The sequence below is a fragment of the Coenobita brevimanus genome, chromosome 83 (genome assembly GCF_032717465.1).
Source record: "Coenobita brevimanus isolate Jiangsu-jjx chromosome 83, ASM3271746v2, whole genome shotgun sequence".
Classification (NCBI taxonomy): Eukaryota; Metazoa; Arthropoda; class Malacostraca; order Decapoda; family Coenobitidae; genus Coenobita; species Coenobita brevimanus.
This window is the reverse complement of record NC_137036.1, coordinates 4,094,130-4,117,521: the sequence shown is the minus strand read 5'-3', so window position 1 is coordinate 4,117,521 and position 23,392 is coordinate 4,094,130. Positions and strand designations below refer to the sequence as shown.

The 23,392-nt window shown below is 40.1% G+C and overlaps 1 protein-coding gene across 1 annotated transcript in view; it reads left to right on the top strand.

Moving 5' to 3' along the window:
- The first annotated feature begins 6,250 nt into the window (after positions 1 to 6,250).
- The window catches only part of LOC145409859 (uncharacterized), a 45,599-nt gene continuing 28,457 nt past the window's right edge, over positions 6,251 to 23,392 (top strand). The window contains exon 1 of the mRNA XM_080280141.1: positions 6,251 to 6,698. Within this exon, the coding sequence (XP_080136267.1) occupies positions 6,251 to 6,698 (448 nt within the window). The remainder of the gene's footprint in view (positions 6,699 to 23,392) is intronic.

The following is a 23,392-nucleotide window of genomic DNA, read 5'->3' as shown; positions in this document are numbered from 1 at the left end:
CTCGCAAACACAACACCTTCTCATCATTTGACTTCCTGCTTCTATCTGTCTCTCTATCTATCTATTTATCTATCTATCTAGTATGATTTGCAATTATAATATGGAGACCCACCACATTGCTCTGCCGCGCAAAAATGGCGTACCATCGACATTTAATAGTTATAATATATTAATACATACTACATACACATTATAATGAACTTATAAGCTAATTAAGTGAAATACATAATATTGTAAAGTAACATAATTGTATGAATATTGTATACATATATTATTCATAGTAAATAGTGATTATTCAGTAATATTACATTTAAACAAGTTGTATACATATTTGAATAAATGCAATGGTTGTTGTATAACACTTGTAAGACGTGCATGTACAACAGACGTACGCATATAATTGTGCAATGGTAATACTGCTAGGTTATACATTACATATTTGAGTTATCACTTTAGTAATGTCTAATATTTCACCTAACTTGTATGATGATACTGGTAATATAGAATTGTGCTATAATTGTATGACTTATAATATTGTACTAACATTGTGGTACTACATAATTGTAACATTTTATGAATTGTTACCAAATATTGTGTTAATGCATAATTGTGTTGGCCTTATAATTATAGTTACATAAAAGTTACATCTTGTTAATGCAACTGTTTTGTCGTTACATAATTGTTACATATCGTTTGTAGGTACATAATTGTTGTTAAAGTTACATAAAAGTTACATCTTGTTAATGCAACTGTTACATAATTGGCAAAGTGTAACATAATGCAATCGTTTGTCGTTACATAATTGTTACATATCGTTTGTAGGTACATAATTGTAGTTAAAGTTACATAAAAGTTACATCTTGTTAATGCAACTGTTACATAATTGGCAAAGTGTAACATAATGCAATCGTTTGTCGTTACATAATTGTTACATATCGTTTGTAGGTACATAATTGTAGTTAAAGTTACATAAAAGTTACATCTTGTTAATGCAACTGTTACATAATTGGCAAAGTGTAACATAATGCAATCGTTTGTCGTTACATAATTATAATATGGAGTAACAATTGTAATAACTGCAGTCCTAACATATGCTGCGGTCGATGATAGTGATGATGTGTCGTGCCACTTGTATGTGGAGACAACAATTTGCTTTTTTTGTTTGTAGTTTATGTGGTATTTTGGCTTATGTAGTAACACTTACACTTATTTTCATTTGTTTGTTATGTGATCTTACTCTATTTCTCTTTTTTCTGTTTTACTTTTCTTTCTTTCTTTCTTTTTTTTTTTGTATGTATTGATTTTCCATAGTTTGTTTCTCTTTGCTTGTGTACGCTTGTTTCCATGTTGTTCATGGTTACATAATTACTGGCTAATTTTCTTGGGATACTTTTTCAAAGTTTAGTTTATATTGCACAGATACTATAAAATGATATTATATAGTCCCATATTTTGTTATTTTATATAAAAAAAATATATATACATATATACAGTATTAACTATACACACTGACTTGTTCACCTGTACCTCTCGTGAGTAATATGTGTGTCAGCACTGTGTGGAAATCATTGTCTTCACGATTGTGTTGAAGATGTTCACTCTTGCTAACGGCATTTGTGTTGGCCATTTTTTTTTTTTTCTAGTTTACCTTGTAACTTAATTTGTATGTTTCCACTAGGTAGCTTTAATTAATAAATGTTTAATACAGTTCTTTTAATTGCTCACTGAGTAACTGTGATGGTATATTTTCTTTATCGCTTGTAGATATAATAATGTATAATTGTATGTATGAAACACGTATTTTATGTAGGTATGAATGGTAACACTCGTTGGTAGTAAATAAATGTTATAATAAATGAATGAATATATACAGTGTAGAATATTTATTGTTGGTGATTATTTAGTGTTTGAGTTATGGAGATAACTGAAGTAAGTATGTGTATTTAAACTGTAACTATACAGCACGTTTTATATGTTTGTGCAGAAGCTTATTGTCTATCACTGTGTATTGTATAAATGAAGTAACTATGTAACTTACTAATTTTTACCGTGGTGGGAAATGGTGTGAGTGGTGGTGCAGGTGGTGTGTTGACTGACGTGGCGTCTGTTCAGCAAGCACGCATGATGACCTCAACTTCCCACACTGGTAGCTGTGGTGAGTGAATGAGTAGCGATGAGTAACTTGAGTGAAGACGAGTGAGTAAGATGAGTTGTAAATCGTGTCTCACTCTTCGTTTGTTTGTTCCCTTTATTCTATGTGGAAGTTTTCTCTGTCCTTTTCTCTAGTGATTTATTCGTTGTGGGATGAAGACTGCCGCTACTTGTAGGTGCGTGTAGAAGATTATACAGACGACGTAGAGTTGTTAATTGTAGTTGATTGTAGATGGCTGTAGTTGATTGTAGATGGCTGTAGACTTTGTAGAACTGAAGCTAACCTTGTAGTCTCGGTTGCTTTTGTAGAAATTTGCTTTTAATTCGGAGACGATGTCCGCAGATTTGCTGGTTTGTCGTTAAGCTACTTGCAAGGCGTCGAGTGATCTCTTGACCTCTGCATCAGCGTAATGATCTGGGAGACGGAGGGGGCAGGAGCTGATATTGTTGGTTGTTGTCAATCTTGATATTTTGTAGGAATTTAATGTTGATTCGTAGACGAGGTTCGTATACGTTCGCTGCCACCAAATGTCATAAAGACTTTGTAGTTAATTGTAGAGAAGTATATTTTAGACTTGTGGTCGAGCGGCTTTTATATCTTGTAGTAGTTTCCCCACCAGATGTCATGTAGTGACGGGAGAGGTAAAGAATAGTATGGGACTATTTTTATTTGTCTTGGAAATATTAAACAGGTATAATAGTATAAGTCCTGGGTAGCTACCTCCCTGTCTCGCTATCTCTCTCTCTCTCTCTGTTCTAAAGCTAATCTCCGTCTCGACCTCTCTATAGGGTCGCTTGTCTCCTTCTAAACTCTCTTTCCTAAAATCTGGTGTAGTAAGGATGCGTCACGTATGTTCCTCATGGCAACCAGACCTTTCTCACGAGAGGACTGCTGACAGCTAACTGCATCATCTCCTTACTGGCCGCTGTCGTCAGCTTTCCTCCGTGTAAGCATGTTTAGCGCTGCTCGCTTCTCGCAAACACAACACCTTCTCATCATTTGACTTCCTGCTTCTATCTGTCTCTCTATCTATCTATTTATCTATCTATCTAGTATGATTTGCAATTATAATATGGAGACCCACCACACAGGGGAAGGTCAAAAGCCGGGGTCCAGGGGCAACGGCAGTTCATAATTTACATCTTAGCTTATACGTTGTGGAGGTGTTAAAGATCAGGCAAGAAGGAAGGTATTCAGTTTAGAGTACAGTCAGTGGAAGGTCAGTGTCAGAGGGCAGGGTCAAAATTCGACTCGTGTGTCTGTGAGCAAAATAACTACGCCACTTTTGACCTGATCAGGATCAATCTTGGAGGATGAGTTGAGGATCACCCAAGAGAGTGAGAGGACAATAGGTCAAAGGGTCTGGTAACTGGGCAAAGTCAGTTCAACAGTTTTTTTCCAATGGAGACAAATCTTGATGGAAGCCGTCAGTTTCAAACAACGATGACGGTATTCCATTTTACAAACAGTCAAAGTTCAAAGTCACGAGGAAGTTCAAAGCCACAGGAAAGTTCAAAGCCACAGGAAAGTTCAAAGCCACAAGGAAGTTCAAAGTCACAAGGAAGTTCAAAGCCACAGGAAAGTTCAAAGCCACAGGAAAGTTCAAAGCCACAGGAAAGTTCAAAGCCACAGGAAAGTTCAAAGTCACAAGGAAGTTCAAAGTCACGAGGAAGTTCAAAGCCACAGGAAAGTTCAAAGCCACAGGAAAGTTCAAAGTCACAAGGAAGTTCAAAGTCACAGAAAAGTTCAAAGGCACGAGGAAGTTCAAAGTCACAGGAAAGTTCAAAGTCACGAGGAAGTTCAAAGCCACAGGAAAGTTCAAAGCCACAGGAAAGTTCAAAGCCACAGGAAAGTTCAAAGTCACAGGAAAGTTCAAAGTCACAAGTAAGTTCAAAGTCACAAGGAAGTTCAAAGTCACAAGGAAGTTCAAAGTCACAGGAGAGTTCAAAGTCACAAGGAAGTTCAAAGTCACAAGGAAGTTCAAAGTCACAGGAGAGTTCAAAGTCACAAGGAAGTTCAAAGTCACAGGAAAGTTCAAAGTCACAAGGAAGTTCAAAGTCACAAGGAAGTTCAAAGTCACAGGAAAGTTCAAAGTCACAGGAAAGTTCAAAGTCACAGGGAATGACTATTGAATGTCAGTGGACGCAGCCAACGCAAACAGTTCTTGTCTGACCTGCAGCACTGTTGACGGAAGACTTAGACGTGAAGGAAGGATGAAGTGATTCTATATGGGGAGTAATAGGTCAAATTTGAGTGGCAAGGGACAAGGTGAAATATACGGCATTGAAACCAGCGTGAGTGTTCCTGTGTGTGTGTGTCTGTCTGTCTGTCTCTGTCTCCCTCTGTGTGTGTGTGTAATTCACCGGGTCGGTCAGGATCACTTAATGGTCGTGATCGTCAGCTTTTACCCTCCCGGAAGGGAGCTGAGAGCTCATATAGTCCGATCTAAGGGCAAGACTGTGACCTTCACACACGTACACACCCGTCCCCTTGCTCAAGGGGGAGAGTAACCACCCACTTCGTCAGTGAAACTTTTCGCAACTTGAGCGAGGCGCGAACTCCCGTCCAAGTTGGCATGCGAGAACGTTACCACTGCACCAGTGTGTGTGTGTGTGTGTGTGTGTGTGTGTGTGTGTGTGTGTCTGTCTGTCTGTCTGTCTGTCTCTCTTTCTCTCTCTCTCTCTCTCTCTCTCTCTCTCTCTCTCTCTCTCTCTCTCTCTCTCTCCAACTGGTAAACACTGCCATTTATGTCTTGAGTCATTAAATACCTGTTACTGGACCCGGGGATCGTGCTGGTGAGTATAATGAGAGAGAGAGAGAGAGAGAGAGAGAGAGAGAGAGAGAAGGGGTGGTGGGTTGCACATTTACAGTCCGTTGTCCTTTCCTTCAGTGATGCAACGAACAAACGATTTTATTCAGCAAAAAATGATTAGTAGTTTTGATGGTGATGGTGGTATTTAATTTGCTTTTGATATACCTGTCAGTTTATATACCTCATTATTAATTGAGTCTATCTATCTATCCATCTATCTATCTATAACATCATAATGCTAACAAGAAGGAACAATCCAGGAGTCCAACACCTTCCTTTACAAATCACATAAGGATGCTACAGTTTCCTTTGCCCTGTCAACCTGATTTTCAACCCAGTGCTTTCAAAGTCAAATCAAACAACTGCACTCTTGCCTGACCCTTAACACTTCCATCAGTTTTCTTCCCTTTCAAAGTCAAATCAAACAACTTCATTCTTCCCTGACCCTCAACACTTCCACCAACTTTCTTCCCAATCGGTTCTGACCTGCTCAGACTGACCCGCCTTGTAACCTTGATTTTAAGCCTTTTCCTGTGACCTTGGCTGTCCTCAAAATTTAATTCCTTTTTTTTTAATTACTCTCAGCCCGTGCACCAAGTTTGGTCTAAGAAAAAAAAAAAATGCTTTAGCTGGTCTTGCTAGGTCACGCTTTGATCTTCCCGCGTGACCTTGACCTATGATGTATTGTTCTCCCTCTTCCCCCTCCCCCCCCCAAAAAAAAAAGAAATCGCATGGGAGGTCCCTCTACCTTACCACCAAGTGTGATTATAACCAGAGACAAACTTTTTGATATATTTTGTACACACACACACACACACACACACACACACACACACACACACACACACACACACACACACACACACACACACACGTCGATCAAAACAGCACCCGCTCATGCTTCGCGAGTGTAATGGTGATGATGACGGTGATGTATGAGCAAGGGATGGGATTTTAATTACTTTGATGAATGAAGACAATACTGATAATGACTCTAATGTTGAACTTTGATATCTTTCCTGACAGATGGCATGTGGGACGGACAGCGAGGACGAGAGAGAAGCAGCACCTGAGAGCAGTGCAGAATATGCAGTTGATATTGAAACAACAGACACAGAAACATAGACAGTGGAGAATACGCCGAAACTGATAATAAATTTCAAAACAACACCAAAAATATGAGCCTGGAAGATGGGAAATAGACACCTGTAAACGACAGTGGGAGTACGAACAATAATAAACCCACGGACGAAAATGTAAATAAGTTTGAAAGTGGCGCGAACAAGATGGAAAATACGAACAGTATCGAGAACAAAGGAGAAGTGAACAGCACCTTCTTGACAGACGATGGGAAAAATGTTGAACTTGGAAAGGACAATAACAGCAAGATCATGAATGGACCCATGGAAGAGGAAGTAAAAAAGATTGAAAATGGCCGTGACTCAAAAGAAAACGTTGGCAAAATAGGAAATGGCTTGAAGAGTACCGAACGTGGAATTGACGTACAAATGTTTGCAAATGGAGATGAAGGGGCGATGAGAGAGGTTGGCAAGAAGACTGAGGAAGGGAGGAAGAATGGGGGATGTGTTAAAGATGAAGAAGTGAGGATTGAGGAGGGGACAGAGACGAGAATGTGTGGGAGAAGGACGCCATTATGGATGACCCGAGTACGTAAGGATCTCGTAAAGAAGCAGTTTATACCCATCAAGGTGCTGTTCTTCCTGCTGTTTGGAGGTACGTGAGAGCTGCTCATGCATTTTGTTCACTTTTTTTCACTGGGAAGCACTGGTGGCAAGTGGTGGCAACCATCATCCACTCACTTGATATGGCGCTGCCTACTTCTTCCTTCAACTTTATCGTTCTTTTTCTGTCTGCCCTCCTCTCTTCAAATTTCTCCCATCCTCCCTATTATTTTTTGCTACTTTCCTCTTCGGGTGACTCTACATTGACTGAATCCAAATGGTTTCCTTTAACCCAGGAAACCATTAATAACACTGGGTAGCAACCATGTAACCAAATAACGGGGTGATATTGAGCCATTTATTTTGTCTCTGTTAGCTGTGTGGAGAGACGCAAATGTCGCGTCCACCGGGAACCAAATCTTCACACTCCTCACCGCGCCTCGCTGTCTGCTGCTGGGGAACATCGGTTCACTGCACAGGACAGCCCTGCGGGGGTGGTTGTTTGCCTGAGGTTGATGGGCCTGTTTTGTCAGACAGACCGGGACTGATCAACAACAACTAGGAAACAATACGTTTATTATTTATTCATTGGAAATAAGTTAATACTTCCTTAGAAAACAGTACAGTTGTCTCTGCCTAACATAACTTGGCTGTTCACTAGAAGGCAGTACATTTATCGTCAACTTATTACCTTTTATTACCAGGAAGCAGGTCATTTTTTTTCTTTTTTATGTGTACGACTCTGGGCATAGGCTTTACAAGCTGCTCCCAAGGCCCAGTAGTTCTCCTACATACCATACACCTCTACGTTTCACCAAATATTTGTCATTTACTTCACTAGAAACCATCCATGAAATATGTTTATCACTTACTATTAACACACAGCACTAGAAAGGTTATGCTCGTCAAGGTGCTCTGCATGCTGTTGTTTATTGGTCCAATACGTGTAACATCAGTAATGCTAAGCTGTATCATATCCTGCGTTGCCATACTACTCGTACCATTAGCATCATCTGTTTTCATCACCATCCCTTTTTATCAGCGTTACTCTATACCTTTATCCCTCTATGTGCCTCCACCCACCAATGATAGTGGAGAATTAAGTGGTTGGTCTGTCCATCTCGTTCACGCGTTTGTAAAACTCTTCTTAGTGCGATATCTCCTGAACCCCTTAAGGATTTCCACCAGACTTATGTTAGTGCTGCAGTGTGGGATGATGAATTGATTAGGTCAGCTAGGTCAAGGGTTCAATGGTCAAGGTCATGTGGGGTCGACTTTGATGGTGCGAAATGTCTCTGGTGATGCAAACACTATATTTTCAAGGTTTAGAGGTATTAACCCAGATATTCAGTTCATCTCATGCACACGTCACAGTTTAGCCTTGTGTGCTGAAAAAACGTTCAGTATTCTGCCTGCTTCTTTGCTCTATCTAATTTCTGAAATACTCCACTGGTTCCATTTAAGGTCTTTGCACTGACCAGATTACAAGAAAATCTATGTCATTACGAACTGTGGAAATGAATATAATGAGAAGTTTGCAGCTCCAAGAGCCACACGATGCCTTGTGCAAGGTAAATATATATTTTTTTCTATTTACCCAGTAGGATGAGCTAAAGGCATATTTCTGCTGTATTGATAACAAAAACTGTACTGCCCGAACACTGAGCAATGTGCTCCTTGATGAAGTTAATAAGATGTATATTACTTTTGTCTGTCCTCTTATTAAAACTGAAACTCTAAATGCTGCTTTCCAGGCATCAAAGCCTGATCCCACAAAGTAATTTCAAGAACCTGAAGAGTAAAGAGACTTTCTCTTCAAAAAGTATGCATGGATTTTCGCCAGCGGCAACTGCCTTGGTGATGAAGTGACTAAGGATGGTGACAAATTTGAACATGACTTGAAGTCCAGCAACACTGGTAATCAGAGGATGATTACAATCCAGCAACGCTGCTATGATTTTGTCCTTGAGGCAGGAAAACAGATAAAAGAACTGAGAAGCCACTTGTGAAGATGAAATACATGAAATATCTCAGCCCTAAGAAATGTCTCAGCCAAATGAAACCACGATTTAGCAATCGTCCCTTGGAAAAATTGGCAAGAAAAGAAAATTTCGATGTACAAAAAGTTGCAAACCAGTATGATCACATCTCAGTGAAAATGAACTGGCAAGAAGGATTCCCTGACTCAGAAATATCAACAGACCCTGTAAAGTTTAGGACATTTCTTTCAAAATAGGACAATGTAATAGGAGAAAAATGTTACCTAGAGTTGGCAGCTATTACAGTGAACTCACTCTGTATTCTTTAAGTACAGCCTTCTTTGAACGGGTATTTTCTTGATGATACAAATGCAAAAGCCAATGCAAGAAACAAATTAAGCACGCGTTACCTTGAGGCAATTCTAAGAGTCAGAACACGCCTACACGACAATGAAATCTGCTGTCATAACTTTGTACTAAGTGAAAAAATGCAAGCACGTTTCTCAAGCAAGATTTACGAGGATCTGGAAGGGAAAACATCAGTCGAGGCAGCATGTAGAGAGGACCATGCAAGCCCCTGAACTCCCACTGATGCAGACGAATTCGGTGAAGGGGATTCTTTTGACCAGATGTTGTCAATCAGTTATTCGACTATAGGTATGTGTGATTTTTGTTTCTAATCTATTAATCTTCCTCTCTCTCTCTCTCTCTCTCAAATGTCCTGGTTTTTACGATGCATCTGTCCTTTTTTACGCAAAGACGTGTGGCAACCTCGGCCAAGGATATCTGTGTTTGTCATGATCACGCTATGAGTGGGAGTGCAACCCTTCCGGCCTTCGTAGTCACGCTTGCCTTTTTTTTTTTTTCAACTTCTTCTTTAGTTCTCTTTATTGACTATTTTACTTTTGACCACCAGCCTTCCGTCTTCATTTTATGAAACTGTCCTGTAGATTCGATTATATGTTGGAATTTCACCACCAGTAAAAAAATAAAAAAAATAAAAAAAAAAAACTTTTCTATCTATCTATCAATTGCCAGACGCCTTAATCCCGAACGGGGTGGCCACAAACAAATCGTCTCCATGTCGCCCTGTCCCCCGCCATTTCACTGCCCTACTCACAGCTCACACACCCCTCTCTCATATACCTCTCCACTCCATCCCTCCATCTCATCTTTGGCCCTTAAATTGGCGTAAAATTACCTTATCTCCATTTTGAAGGCCGAGTTGTAAATGTGTAGGCTGTGGACACTAAACTATGATGCTAGTCAGAAAGAAGTGCCAAGGAAATAGTGTGGAAACCTTGTGTTATCCTTTTCTTCCATTGGACTAAGTGGAATATGCTGCAAAAGCACGAAGGTCCAGTACAGGTTGAGGTAAAAGAGTATAGTTGCTCCCCAGTAATGTCACCTTTTCACTAAATTCAATGGACACTCTTCTCTGGTGCATTCTAGTATTTCACTGTTTGCTCACAGGCCCACGGCTTTGTTTTCCCGCCTGAATTTCATCTCGTATATTTATATCAGATAGAGCCAGGATCCCGGAGGCTTGAATGATGAGTGAATGGAAGAGAGGCCTACTGGACTGGGCAAACCTGGGCTGTCTGGACGTTGCTACTCCTCACCCTGCCTTAGGGTGGGAGAAGAGGTCCGGATAACGATGATGATGATATTTATATGTGCATAAGAATACACTTTTATATGCTTATTATCGTGATTTAATGACACTCGTGAAGTGGACATGATTTTTAACTGTAGATTTTATTTTATGCAACTCTTCTTCCTCAGTATTGTTGATTTGGTATGTAAAACAAGTATTACGCAAGTTTCTCCGCAATTTAACCCTGAAACCGTCGAGCGATCGGCTGTGCGTTTCATATTCTTTTGTGCCGCTAAGCCTCAGCTTCAGTATACTGTGGTTTCCTCTTACCTAATGCGAGATATACACGGTAACAACATTTATTTATTACTTTTTTAAACCTAAAGTACTGGCATTATCGGATAAGTATGTATGGAGCTACAGAACGTCGTGAAATTTTTTGGCCCATCAGATGAAGCCAGGATTCCGTTTGCTTGAATGATGAGTGAATGGAAGCGTGGCCTATTGAACTGGACAAACTTTGGCTGTCTGGGCGCTGCTACTCCTTACTCCGCCCTAGGGTGGGAAAGGAGGTCCGGATGATGATGATGATGATGGTGATTATTCTTCCTTGTGTGCATTACAGGTAATACAACAAAGGTGTGGCAGTTGCCGGGTACCACTTTCTGAGTGACAGTTACTGGGAATCGGATCATTTCTCTGGGCGATTGTACCCTCAGTATTCAAAGTAAGAAAGCACGTGCATTGGCTTTTGTTCAGATATAGCCAGTCACAAGCCATCAGTTTGCGGAGATCTGCTCCTGTGTCCCATACGAGATCTGCTGTTGAGTCAACTTTTATTTTTTATTATTATTATTAAAATTTTATTTAGGGTGTGCTGTTTCTTCACCTATGAATCTTTGTTTTTAATAATGTGCCACCACATTATACTTCCAACTCGTTCAGGTTGTAATTTGTGTCACGTTATCTTCCCATTTGCGTATTGCCCATTTCTGAACTCGTAACCTTCATTCTGCTCTCTGTTGGTGTAGATGCTCGTTCGTTGTTACTGGGCTGCATTCTACTGAACCATGGATGATACTCCTCATCAGATGCAGCTGTACATCCAGTACCGACCCAGAGTTGATTAGTTGGCGTAGATGAGAACATTTTAAAGGCTTGTTGTAGACCGGTCCAGTCTGTATAACCCCCTACCATACAAAGCGATCATGATTTTTTTTCTTCCCAAGTTCTGATTTGGCGATTACTGCTTGCTGGTCACATGAAGCCACATTGCCTGGAGGAGAGCACTTTATTATACATGGTTTTCCAGATTATATGCCACCATGAGATTATTAGCAGTCTCCAGCCATCAACATATACTGAAAACTGTTGCTTAGCGAACCCTGATCCAAATCATTCCTAAAAACTCAAGTGGATTCCTTGTGCTGTTATTTTTTCTTTTTTAATGCAAGAAAGAAGGAACCAAAGGCCAGGAGCCCGCAAACCGTTCCTTACAAGAAAAAACAAAAACAATACAAAAGAGAGCCAATCAAGATCCGTTCATATCGAGATGCCTGGACACACTGCGTTTGAAAGACTGGAGATCATAGGAAGTAGGAAATATAGTCAGAGGGAAACAGTTACAGAGATGACCTGTTGCATAAATGAAGGACTGGGAGTAACGGTTAACTCTTGCATTAGAGAGTTGGACAGAAAAGGGCTGAGAATTTGTTGCCTGCATTTTTACTGAACCATGGACGATACTCCTCATCAGCTGCAGCTTTACATCCAGTACCGACCCAAAGTTGATCAGTTGGCAGAGATGAGACAACTTTATAAGGGCGTGTTGTAGACCGGTAGCATACACCTCACCGTCCACGTTGCCCATCAGCATCGGTCGGTTTGAACATTATTATCTCCACTGCATCAGGAATAGGATGGTAAGGGGTCTGGATATCTAGGTTCTCCTTATTACCCACGGCTGTCCCACCAACTTAAGTGTTCAGATCTCTTTTCAATGTGTTTGGCACATAATTAAAATCCTACTGAAAGTAATATCATAAAAAAAAAAAAAACTTGTTCTAGGCAACTTCCTCCTCTCCCAGGGGACACAAAGCCTAAAACATTTACCCTTCATAGGGGACACAAGAGGAAGAAGTCACAATAACCATCATTATTCCTTCATAGGAGGGCCGCGTGTGTTAGGCTCTGTGTCTCTTGGGGGAGGAGATTAGTCTGGAGCCATTAGGTGACCGAGGCCGATGCATGCAAGCATGTTGGAGTCTTAATAAACGATACGATACAGTTCGGTACTTTCAGCTGAATCTTAATTATGTGCCTAACTTGTAATGTAACAGGATTTCTAGATTGTCTCCCGGGACACTGTCATCTAAGAAAATTCCTTTTCAAACTACATCTGCCCTGCGTAACAAATCTGTGTTTGCGCTCTCCCACTTCAATGTGAAAACTCTCACATTATCAAATATGATCAGCAATTCCTTATGTTTGTGCTGTCTTGTATATCCTGTTTTTTGCCCAGCATTTTGGCTGGATACGGCTGTGCTGTACAGTTGGCCTCAAAAGCCGTGTCGCCTCATCTGCCTTTCTCTCCATGCACTTTGAAAATCAGCGTAGCGAATCCGCAACAACACACGATTCAGTGTCAGTTGCTGCAGATTCACCACACTGATTTTCAGAGTCCATGTAGAGAAAAAGATGAGGGGCGACAGTACTTTTGATGGTGACTGCCGAAATTGCAGAATGATGTAGTTGCTTGGATGTTGTGGTGGTGTCAGAGAATGATGTAGTTGCTTGGATGCTGTGGTGGTGTCAGAGAATGATGTAGTTGCTTGGATGTTGTGGTGGTGTCAGAGAATGATGTAGTTGCTTGGATGTTGTGGTGGTGTCAGAGAATGATGTAGTTGCTTGGATGTTGTGGTGGTGTCAGAGAATGATGTAGTTGCTTGGATGCTGTGGTGGTGTCAGAGAATGATGTAGTTGCTTGGATGCTGTGGTGGTGTCAGGTACTGTTGTCTGGTGTCTTGAGTGCACTGCCCCACTGCAGTGTCAGTTTTGGCTGTCCCTGATCAGAAGTCTTCGTTGTACAGTTTCGTGCATCGTGATACATCCCATAACAATATTCACAGTATTACAGTCTTGGGACCTGATCCTGCATGTGGCCAAAGCCATGACACGTGTACTACTTGACTCATACAGAGGAGTAGTGCTTCCGACTGCTGTATATTAGCCCAGTGACAGTATCGGTAAACACAACTTTGTTGGGTTATATCATCGTAGAGGATCTCTTCGTTGTGCTGCTGTCACCTGTTTGTACTATTGTGGCGAGATAGAGTCATTCGCCCTGAAGACTGGAAAGTGGAAGTCGGTGCTGCTAACAAAGTACTGTACTACGTTAGAAGAATCTTACCTCTTTCTATTCAGTAGTTTGATATGGCTGGAATCACTCTCTTTGTCTCGACTCGGCTCTAATCGCTCCCATTCCCATCGTTTTAGTCTATACTACCTAAATGCAGAATTACAGAATGTGAAATCGGCTCTAAGTAGATAGATAGATAGATAGGTAAATAGATAGAGATAGATAGATAGACAGATAGATCGATAGATAGATATAGATAGATTGACAGATATAGATAGGTTTATATACCGTATCTATACCTATATCTATATCTGTATATATCTATCTATATCTATATCTATATCTAAATCTGTATATCTATCTATCTATACCTATATCTATATCTGTCTATCTATCTATCTATCTGTGTGTGTGTGTGTGTGTGTGTGTGTGTGTGTGTGATAGAACACAAATATGTCCATACTTGTTCTAAAGTCACAGTCTGGTAGCATACTGGACGTAGTGTAAATCTGATAACATTACATCCGTATCATTCATTCAGTCACTCCATCACAACCTCTGTCAGCAACAGAATCACTCACTTGTGCAACTACTACTAGCATTCAATAGCACCGTCAATAACACTCACTGAACCACTCACTTGTTCTGTTTTCACTGTTCATAGATAGACAGACAGAGACAGAGGGATACAGATACGGATGGATTGATTAATTCGTGTAGATGGAAAGTTGAATGAAGAAATAGTTTGAGACAGACATAGATAGAGAGATATAAAGTGATTAGTAAACACAGATATCACCTACTGTACATATATCTACATAAAGACCATTTTGACCAACACTACTCATTAACCAATCAGTTACTTTAGCACTACACTGTTCTTATTGGCAACACTTCTAAATTATTATTATCCACGTCTCGTTTGACTGTCGCCTTCATGATTTACTGTGTTATCCAAAGGTAGTTTCAGGCGTGGTTTAAACGCTATCTGAAAATACTGGGACAATTCCTTAAAGTATATTCTCGGAGAAGGTAAATTGCTACTGTTCCAACTTTGCCGTTTCAAACCCAACACCGTCATTCTGTACACTTGGCCACTTTATGTCCAGAAAACTAACATCACCACCATAAGCCTTTGCTAATTTCATAGCCTCTTGACACATGTGACACCGTATACCAAGTGACTCCTGTGCATCAACAATTGACGCAGATGTACTAAAATAACTTTGAACACGGGAAAAATTTTTGACATCTGATTTTTTTTACTCAAGCTGTTACTCAAGAAACCCCTTCCAGTTGCCACCTCAGGCCCCACCTTTGCTTAAAAACTGATTAACATGGCGACGACCACTCCCTCACCTGTTGACTAATTATGGAGATACTGAGGGTGTAACAACTTGGCCATGTAACAACTATACTCATTTTTATTTTACTTTAATCGAGGCGAAGATGCACTTGACAGGCTGGTGATGATTGGCTGAATGCAACATGTCCGAATAACATTTACTAACCCAAATTTCCCTTTCAGATGTATGTTGTCAATTAATAATGCTGACGAGTAAAGAGATTAGGAAGTACTGTTGCCTTCAGCCAGTCATCACCGACGTATCAAGTGCATCTTTACCTCGATACAAAATAAAAAAAATGAGTTTAGACCCGATCTGCCCTACATCACCTCCTCTGACTTACATTCTTTTGCAAAGAGAGGATTGCTATTATTCTCCGCCCATAGATAAAAAATTCCACCTAACAGTTCACCTTTTTCTACTGGTCACTTTCTTCCTCTGGCTAATATTCCTAAGCTAAGAATACTCTGATATGTTTGTGTGCCCTGACATGGTTCTCTCTGGTATGATGCGTCAGGGAGGAAGGTGACACACAAGCCCTAAGCGTGAGGTAGATGCAGTTGAATAGTAAGTGAACTTGACCTTGACTGTGCAGATCGGCTCTTTTGATGCTAACTTTCTCATTGTCCACTGTGCAGTCTGGCTAAAAGTGTGTGTTCAGCTTCTCCGCTACGTCTACTTCACACTTAAGCATGTCCATCACTTTCCTCCCTAATGCCTGATATGTAAGAGAAATGTCTATGGGAAGAGAAACAAACCAAGCCACTCTCACCCAAGAAATATCAGCCGAGGAAAGTGACAAGCAGAGGAGGTGACACGTCCTTGTGTGTCTATGGAGGGGAAAAAACATCTCTTACTCCATGAATACAAGCCAGCGGAGGGAAATGATGTACAGGAGAGTGAAAACATTAGGTAAATTTTGTATCTATGGGCAGAGGAACATACCAGGTCTCTCTCAGGCTTTGAATATTAGGCAGAAGCAAATGATAGGCACAAGAAGGGAAACATTAGGCGAAATTTTATCCCCATCTGTGCACCACCTCTCTGGACACCCTGACAAATCTCCTGTTCCAAATACACACACACACACACACACAGAGGGAGTCAAAGGAGGCAGACGTGCGACATTGGCGCTCCGTACTGAACCAACACGGCCAGTGGCATTACCTAAATTAGTATCTTTATATGAGTCAAGTTCTGTACCAGGTTAGACTAAATGATTTTTCATTATTAAAAGAAAAAATAATAATAAGTTTAAACAAGACTTGTTCAAACAGAAAAGAGAACCAAGACGAAAGAATGCGCTTAGTCAGCTGAGATTTGTTTACACTACAGCTGCACGGTGAATGTAAGTACATACTCTGTACTCTTAGTATTGCAAAATGGATACATACTTTAGTAAAGCAAATTTGGAAAAGAAAAGGGATAAAGGTAGAAAGCAAAATGATGATTTCTACCAAGAACTGGTTGAAGTGGAGACTCACAATAGACTGGTTGAACGTGTACACAAACTAGAAATGGCTTTCAACAATGAAATTGATGAAATAAAGAAGCAGATGCACTTGCAAAAGGAGGAAATAGAAAAACTAGGAAGGGAGGCCAACAAGAAAGACACAACTATCAGTGAACTAACAGTGGAATTGAGTACGCTTAGGAAGAAAGTGAGTGAAATGGCAAGTACAGTAGTCAATCACGAGAGTGTTATGGAAGAGTTCAAAAATGACACAGAAACAATTAGGCAAGTAAGCAGTCTTATTGACCAGAGCAGTGATATTGAGGAGAAGATAACACAGGTGAAAGAAGCTGTGCAAAGCTACAAAAATGATGTAGAAACCACGTATGCTGAAATGGTGAAAATAAAGAAAGACTTAGAAACAAGGGTGGAGGAAAAAAGCATTAAAAAGGAAGTGAAAAGAATAATCCAAAACAATCCAAAGTTAGTCAGAGATTCAGTAGATATAAACACATTTATAGTAATCACTGGTATAGAAGAGGAAGAAGTAAAAAACAAGATCACAAGAGACAAAAAGGAGATGGCAAATGTAATGAGCTTACTGAAAGAAGTATCAGAGGAAATCTGTAGTAAAGACATAGAGGAACACAAAAGGTTAGGGAAATACGGGAAAAGCAGGACAAGACCTCTAAAGGTGACTTTCCAGAGTGTAAACACTGTGGAGGAGATACTAAAAAATGCAAAGAATCTTATGGAAAAAGAGAAGTTCAAAAATGTATGGATAAAAAGATGCCTAACACAAGATGAACTGGAATTACTGAAAGAGAAAAGGGAGGAAGCAAAAACAAAAAATGAGGGAAGATCAGAAGAGGAGAAGAAATTTTTTTTACAAAGTGATAGGATTGCAGGTACGAAAGTGGTACACAAACAGGATGGAATAAAAAGGAGGAAGGTAGTAAACCCATGTCATGACAAGTATATAAACAAGATGATAAAGTTGATGTACTCAAATGTGGATGGAATGGTATCAAAATTACTAGAGATGAATGATTATGTCAGAGAAAATGAACCACAAATAATATGCCTAACTGAAACAAAATTAATACCAAGGATATCCAATGACATACTAAACACAGAGGAATACAATATATGGAGAAGAGACAGAAATTTAAAAAAAGGAGGAGGAATTATAATATTAACTAAGAAAAATCTAAAAGTCAAGGAAATAAAACTAGATATACCATCACAAGTGAACTGATTGCAGTAGAGATCAACACATCTGAAGGGAAAGTAATTGTAGCCAATTTGTACATGCCACCCAGATCAAACACATGGGAAAGAGACGAATATGAGGACCTGGCAGAGAGTACAATTCAGAGTTTAAGATCATTACTATATAAAATGGAAGAGAAATCGGAAAGAATTATACTAACTGGAGATTTTAATACAAATATAAATTGGAATACTCTAGGTATAATTAGCCAAGAAAGCTGTTGGGACCAAAAGCTCCTGGATCTCGTGCAAGAGTTTTTCCTAACGCAACATGTGAGGGAAACCACCAGAAAAAGAGGACTCAATGTATCTTCAGTGCTAGATCTAATATTTACTAGGCAAGAAAATGATATTGACAGTTTAATATATCACCCTCCACTCGGCAAAAGCGATCATGCAGTACTAAATTACAACTTCAGGATAGCATATGACATAGTTAACAGCAATGAAAGTTACAAAAAGAGCCTAAACTTTAAAAAGGGAAATTATCAAGACCTAAAGAAGTATTTCTTAGAGGTTGATTGGGAAAATGAGCTTAGAGGACAAGATTTAAATGCTGTATAAAAAAAATTCTGTGAATTTGATGAAATAGGAGTCCAGAAGTACATCCCACAGCACAAAGAAGCAGATAAGAAAATACAGAAATGGTTCAATACAGAATGTAAACAATCAAAAGAGGGAAGAGATTTGTTGTGGAATAGATACAGAAGACATAATAATGAAAGGGCGTATAATAATTACAAACAGGCAAGAAACGATTATACAAGAATAAGGAGGGAAGCCCAAAAACAGTTTGAGGAGGATATAATAAATAAAAGTAGTGATCAACCAAAGCAGTTTTACAGCTACATCAGAAGCAAAACCAAAGTAAAAGATATAATACAATCCATTACGGACGAGGGAATCACTTATACACAGGAGAAAGATATCTGTGAAGGACTAAATAAGAATTTCCAATTAGTTTTTACAGAAGAAAAAAATTTTGAGAGGGACTATGTGGAACATGCATGTCCACACATACTATCAGATATACAAATAGCAGAAAAAGTAATATACAGGAGGAGTTAAGTAAATTAGACAGAGGAAAAGCAAGTGGTCCTGATGAAATTTCATGTTGGGTACTACAAGAATGTGCAAAGGAGTTAAGTAAACCATTATTTTTAATTTTCAAGAAATCCTTGAGTCAAGGTAAACTACCTGATATTTGGAAAAAAAACAAATATTGTCCCCTTATTCAAGAAAGGAAATAGACAAAATCCACTCAATTACCGACCAGTATCACTGACCAGTGTTGTAAGCAAGGTATTAGAAAAGCTTATAAGAAAAGCTTGGGTAAATCATCTAGAAGAACACAGTATGATAACAGAAAGACAGTTTGGTTTCAGAAAAGGAAAATCATGTGTTACTAATCTGTTGAGCTACTATGACAAAGTAACAAACACAATACAGGAAAGAGAAGGATAGGTGGACAGTATCTATTTAGATTTCAAGAAAGCTTTTGACACAGTACCACACCAAAGACTTTTATGGAAACTGTACCATCAAGGAGGAATTCGAGGCAAACTGTTTTGTTGGATGCAAGATATTCTCATAAAAAGAGAAATGAGAACAGTACTAAGAGGAAACTACTCATCATGGAAAGAAGTGACTAGTGGAGTACCACAGTGTTCAGTGCTGGCACCAATCATGTTTTTAGTGTCTCTAAATGATATAAACAGTAACACTGGAAATGAGAGCTATCTGAATATGTTTGCAGATGATGCAATAATACAAAGGAGAATTACTAACACAAACTCTTGTAAAGAGCTACAAGAAGAATTAAATAAACTTCATGAATGGAGTAATACATGACAAATAGAATTTAGTGTGGACAAATGTCATGTAATCAAGTTTGGTAAAAGTGGAAAAATACCTGATTAAAGATTATAAGTTAGGAAATAAAACCCTATACACATCAGAAAGAGAGAAGGACCTAGGTGTGATTATCAATAACAGACTATCTCCGGCTGACCACATCAGCGAGAAGGTACGGAACATGTATACACTGCTTGCAAATATGGGACTAGCATTCACATACATAAATGAAGACATGCTAAGAAGGATAATAACATCATTCATTAGACTAACTCTGGAGTATGCATCAGTAGTCTGGAGTCCTCATCTCAAAAAACACTTAGACAAGATTGAAAAAGTTCAAAGGGCCGCTACAAGATGGATACCAAGCTTAAGGGACCTAAGCTACGAAGGAAGACTAAATAAACTGAATCTACCAACACTACAGGAGAGGAGCAAAAGAGGTGACATGATAATGCTATATAAGTGCATATCAGGGAAGGAGAAAATAGACATAAATGATTACTTAACATATGGAGAAGCATCAGGAAGAGGACACTGCAAAAAACTGCATAAGAAGAGAGGTGATAAAGACGTAAGGAAATTCAGTTTCCCAAACAGAGCAATTGATCAATGGAATGCACTACCGAATGAAATAGTGTGTGCCAAAACAATTCACAAATATAAGGATATGTACGATAAATATGGTTTAAGACACGGGACAGTATGAGCTTGACTCATTCCTGTAAAGATACAATTAGGTAAGAATTCGGTAAGAACACACACACACACACACACACACACACACACACACACACACAGAAAGTTGGTTGAATTCTCTCCTTTCCTGACCATAAATTAATATAAGCTCGTTGTTGTAGGCTGCGTTTCATCTTTCCCTTAACGACTTATTCAGCATATCACACCTTAACTTTCTCATTTATGTTAGTTATACAACTTTAATATCGATTTACTTTACATGGATAGCATCAAAAGAATATCAAGGTGTAAACTGCAGAATAAATCGGTCAGAAAGAGGGGCTACACACTTTTCCAAACCACCCAAAATGCGACCGATACTGCTATCTATCTATCTAGTGCCAGACTCCTTAATCCCTTATATGGGGTGGCCACAAACAAATCGCCTCCACGTCACCCTGTCCCTCGCCATTTCACTGCCCTGCTCCCAATTCACACACCCCTCTCTCATATACCTTTCCATTCCATCCCTCCATCTCATCCTTGGCCTTCCCCTCCCTGTCTCCCCCTCCACCTCAATCAGATACACTCTCCTCATCAGTCTCTCACTCTCCTGCCTGACATAAAACTAAAGGCCAGTTCCATGAGCTTTGAGTATTTCGTAAACCCTTTTCTTCAACGAGTTTTTCTGCACCAGAGGCTTAGGTAACAGCGTGTGTGCTGCTGATGCAATGTGTGTCGATATTAAGACGATATAATTAACATAGTGTAGAGGAGCGAGTCTCAACCACAAGGAGGGCGTGAGGACCTAAAGGTAAAATTATGATTGGCCTGAGTATGTCTGTGTCAATGACGATGTTTGATTTATTATGTGGTAGGTGGAGGCGATCACCATCCACTCGCTCGATGTAGTGCTGCTCTCCGGTGTCTCCCCATTCCAGTCTTCCTTCAGTCTTTCCTTCCTTCCGCTTACGTCCATCTTTACTTCTTTCTTTCCTCTTCCTTCTGCCTGTGGGTGACTCTACACTGAGTGACCAGCCAAATGGTTTCTTGTACACCAGGAAACCAATACTATGCTGGGTGGTAACCATATAACCAAACTATGACGCATGGTGGTTTAGTGGGTAATTAAGGCGCTCCAATCGGATTGAGCCTGTGTCGGTTTATAACCAAGGGATGGTTGCGGTTTATTGCTCAAGTAATGCCACTCAGGGATGAGTGAGGCTGGTCACTCACATCTTAAATGTCAGGACCAACTTGCCTAGCCCCGGGCTCCTACGCTCCTCATGGGGGAGCATAGGATTAGGTGATGGATGGATGGTTGGATGAATTTCCATTCTTCTCTCTCTCTCTCTCTCTCTCCCTCTCTGCTTCAACCTTTGAAGTAGGTTTGTTTTTGTGTCAGTGTGACACAGGTTTCGTTCCTCCACTGCGTGCAGCCTGGCCGCCTCTCTACTGCCTCCTTTTTTGCTCTGGCCGTCTGGAAACCTACAATAAAAATCTCAGTCAGTCTGATGCCAAAGGGTAGACCAGACACCAGGCTTTTTAGACTAAGGATAAAAAAAGAAAAATGCATCGTCATCAGGACTGGTTCTTGCGTTCCGGTCCTTACACAAGCATTGCCATCTGTTTGTATTGACTTATTTTCAAACACAAGTGTAATTGTCGGTCTTTTATTTATTTATATTTTCAAACAAGTGTAGGTGTCTGTGTTTTATTTCCTTATATTTTCATACTACAACAGCTTCAGTTACCAGGGGCAACTATCGTACGTCAGCCAATGAAATCTCGCCGTCCCTCACGCCTGCACTTGTCTCTTTCTTGATAAAATCTGTTCGCCATTATGGCTTCTGTGTTCTGAAAACGTTAGCTATGTGGCCCGCTCAAGGCCTAACGAGGGGGAAGCTTGCCAAATGAAAGGAGGCTATAAACAAGGATGTACTGATTGTGTATGATGTTATTTACTACAGAATAAAATGTACAAACTTGTGCGTATACTTACCGCAATGTAGTAGTGGTGGTGCTTATAATACTGTAGTGGGAGGTGGTGCCTTATTATCATGTGCTATGGTGTTATAAATGACCATGTGGTGAACTAGCATTCTTGTCTTGTGGTGTGGTGGTTGGTATGGCCGTGCAGTGAAGTGATGTTTACGACAGTGTGGTGTGGTGGTGGTTGTGACAGTGTGGTGTGGTGGTGGTTATGACAGTGTGGTGTGGTGGTGGTTATAACAGTGTGGTGTGGTGGTGGTTATGATATTGTGCTGTGGTGATGGTTATGACAGTGTGGTGTGGTGGTGGTTATGATATTGTGCTGTGGTGGTGGTTGTGACAGTGTGGTGTGGTGGTGGTTATGACAGTGTGGTGTGGTGGTGGTTGTGACAGTGTGGTGTGGTGGTGGTTGTGACAGTGTGGTGTGGTGGTGGTTATGACAATGTGGTGTGGTGGTGGTTATGACAGTGTGGTGTGGTGATGGTTATGACAGTGTGGTGTGATGGTGGTTATGACAGTGTGGTGTGGTGGTGGTTATGACAATGTGGTGTGGTGGTGGTTATGACAGTGTGGTGTGGTGGTGGTTGTGACAGTGTGGTGTTGTGGTGGTTGTGACAGTATGGTGTGGTGGTGGTTATGATAATGTGGTGTGGTGCTGCTTACGGCAGTGTGTTGTGGTGGTGGTTATGGCCATGTGGAATTGGGTTTATAAATATATGGTGTGGTGCTCATTAAGACTATGTGGTTTTTTGTTCATGCCAACGTGGAGTTGTGGTGTTTATGTGGTGTAGTGGTATTTTTGACCATGTGGTACGGTGCTGTTTATGATCATGAAATGTGGTGGTGTGTTTGCCCGTCAGGTGTGAAAATAGATAGATAGATAGAAAGACAGATAGATAAATAGATAGATGGACTGAAGTTGGAAAGGTATAAGAATAGACACAAAATGAAGGAAAGGGGGCGTGGGCATGAAGACAAGCTGCTGAGGAGGGCACGAACAAAATAAAGTTGAGTATCGCTGCAATAGAACGTTTTGGTGTAATATACAAAATAACTCGCTGAAGAGGGTGTGTTACGAAGCGTCCTATGTCACCTGCAATGCCATAAACCATTGCACCTCGTCATCACTTTCCGTCTCCATAATCCCTTCAGTACCTGCAGAGAGTATATATTTTTAAGACATGAGGGACGACAATATCTTTTAGTTATTGGGAGAT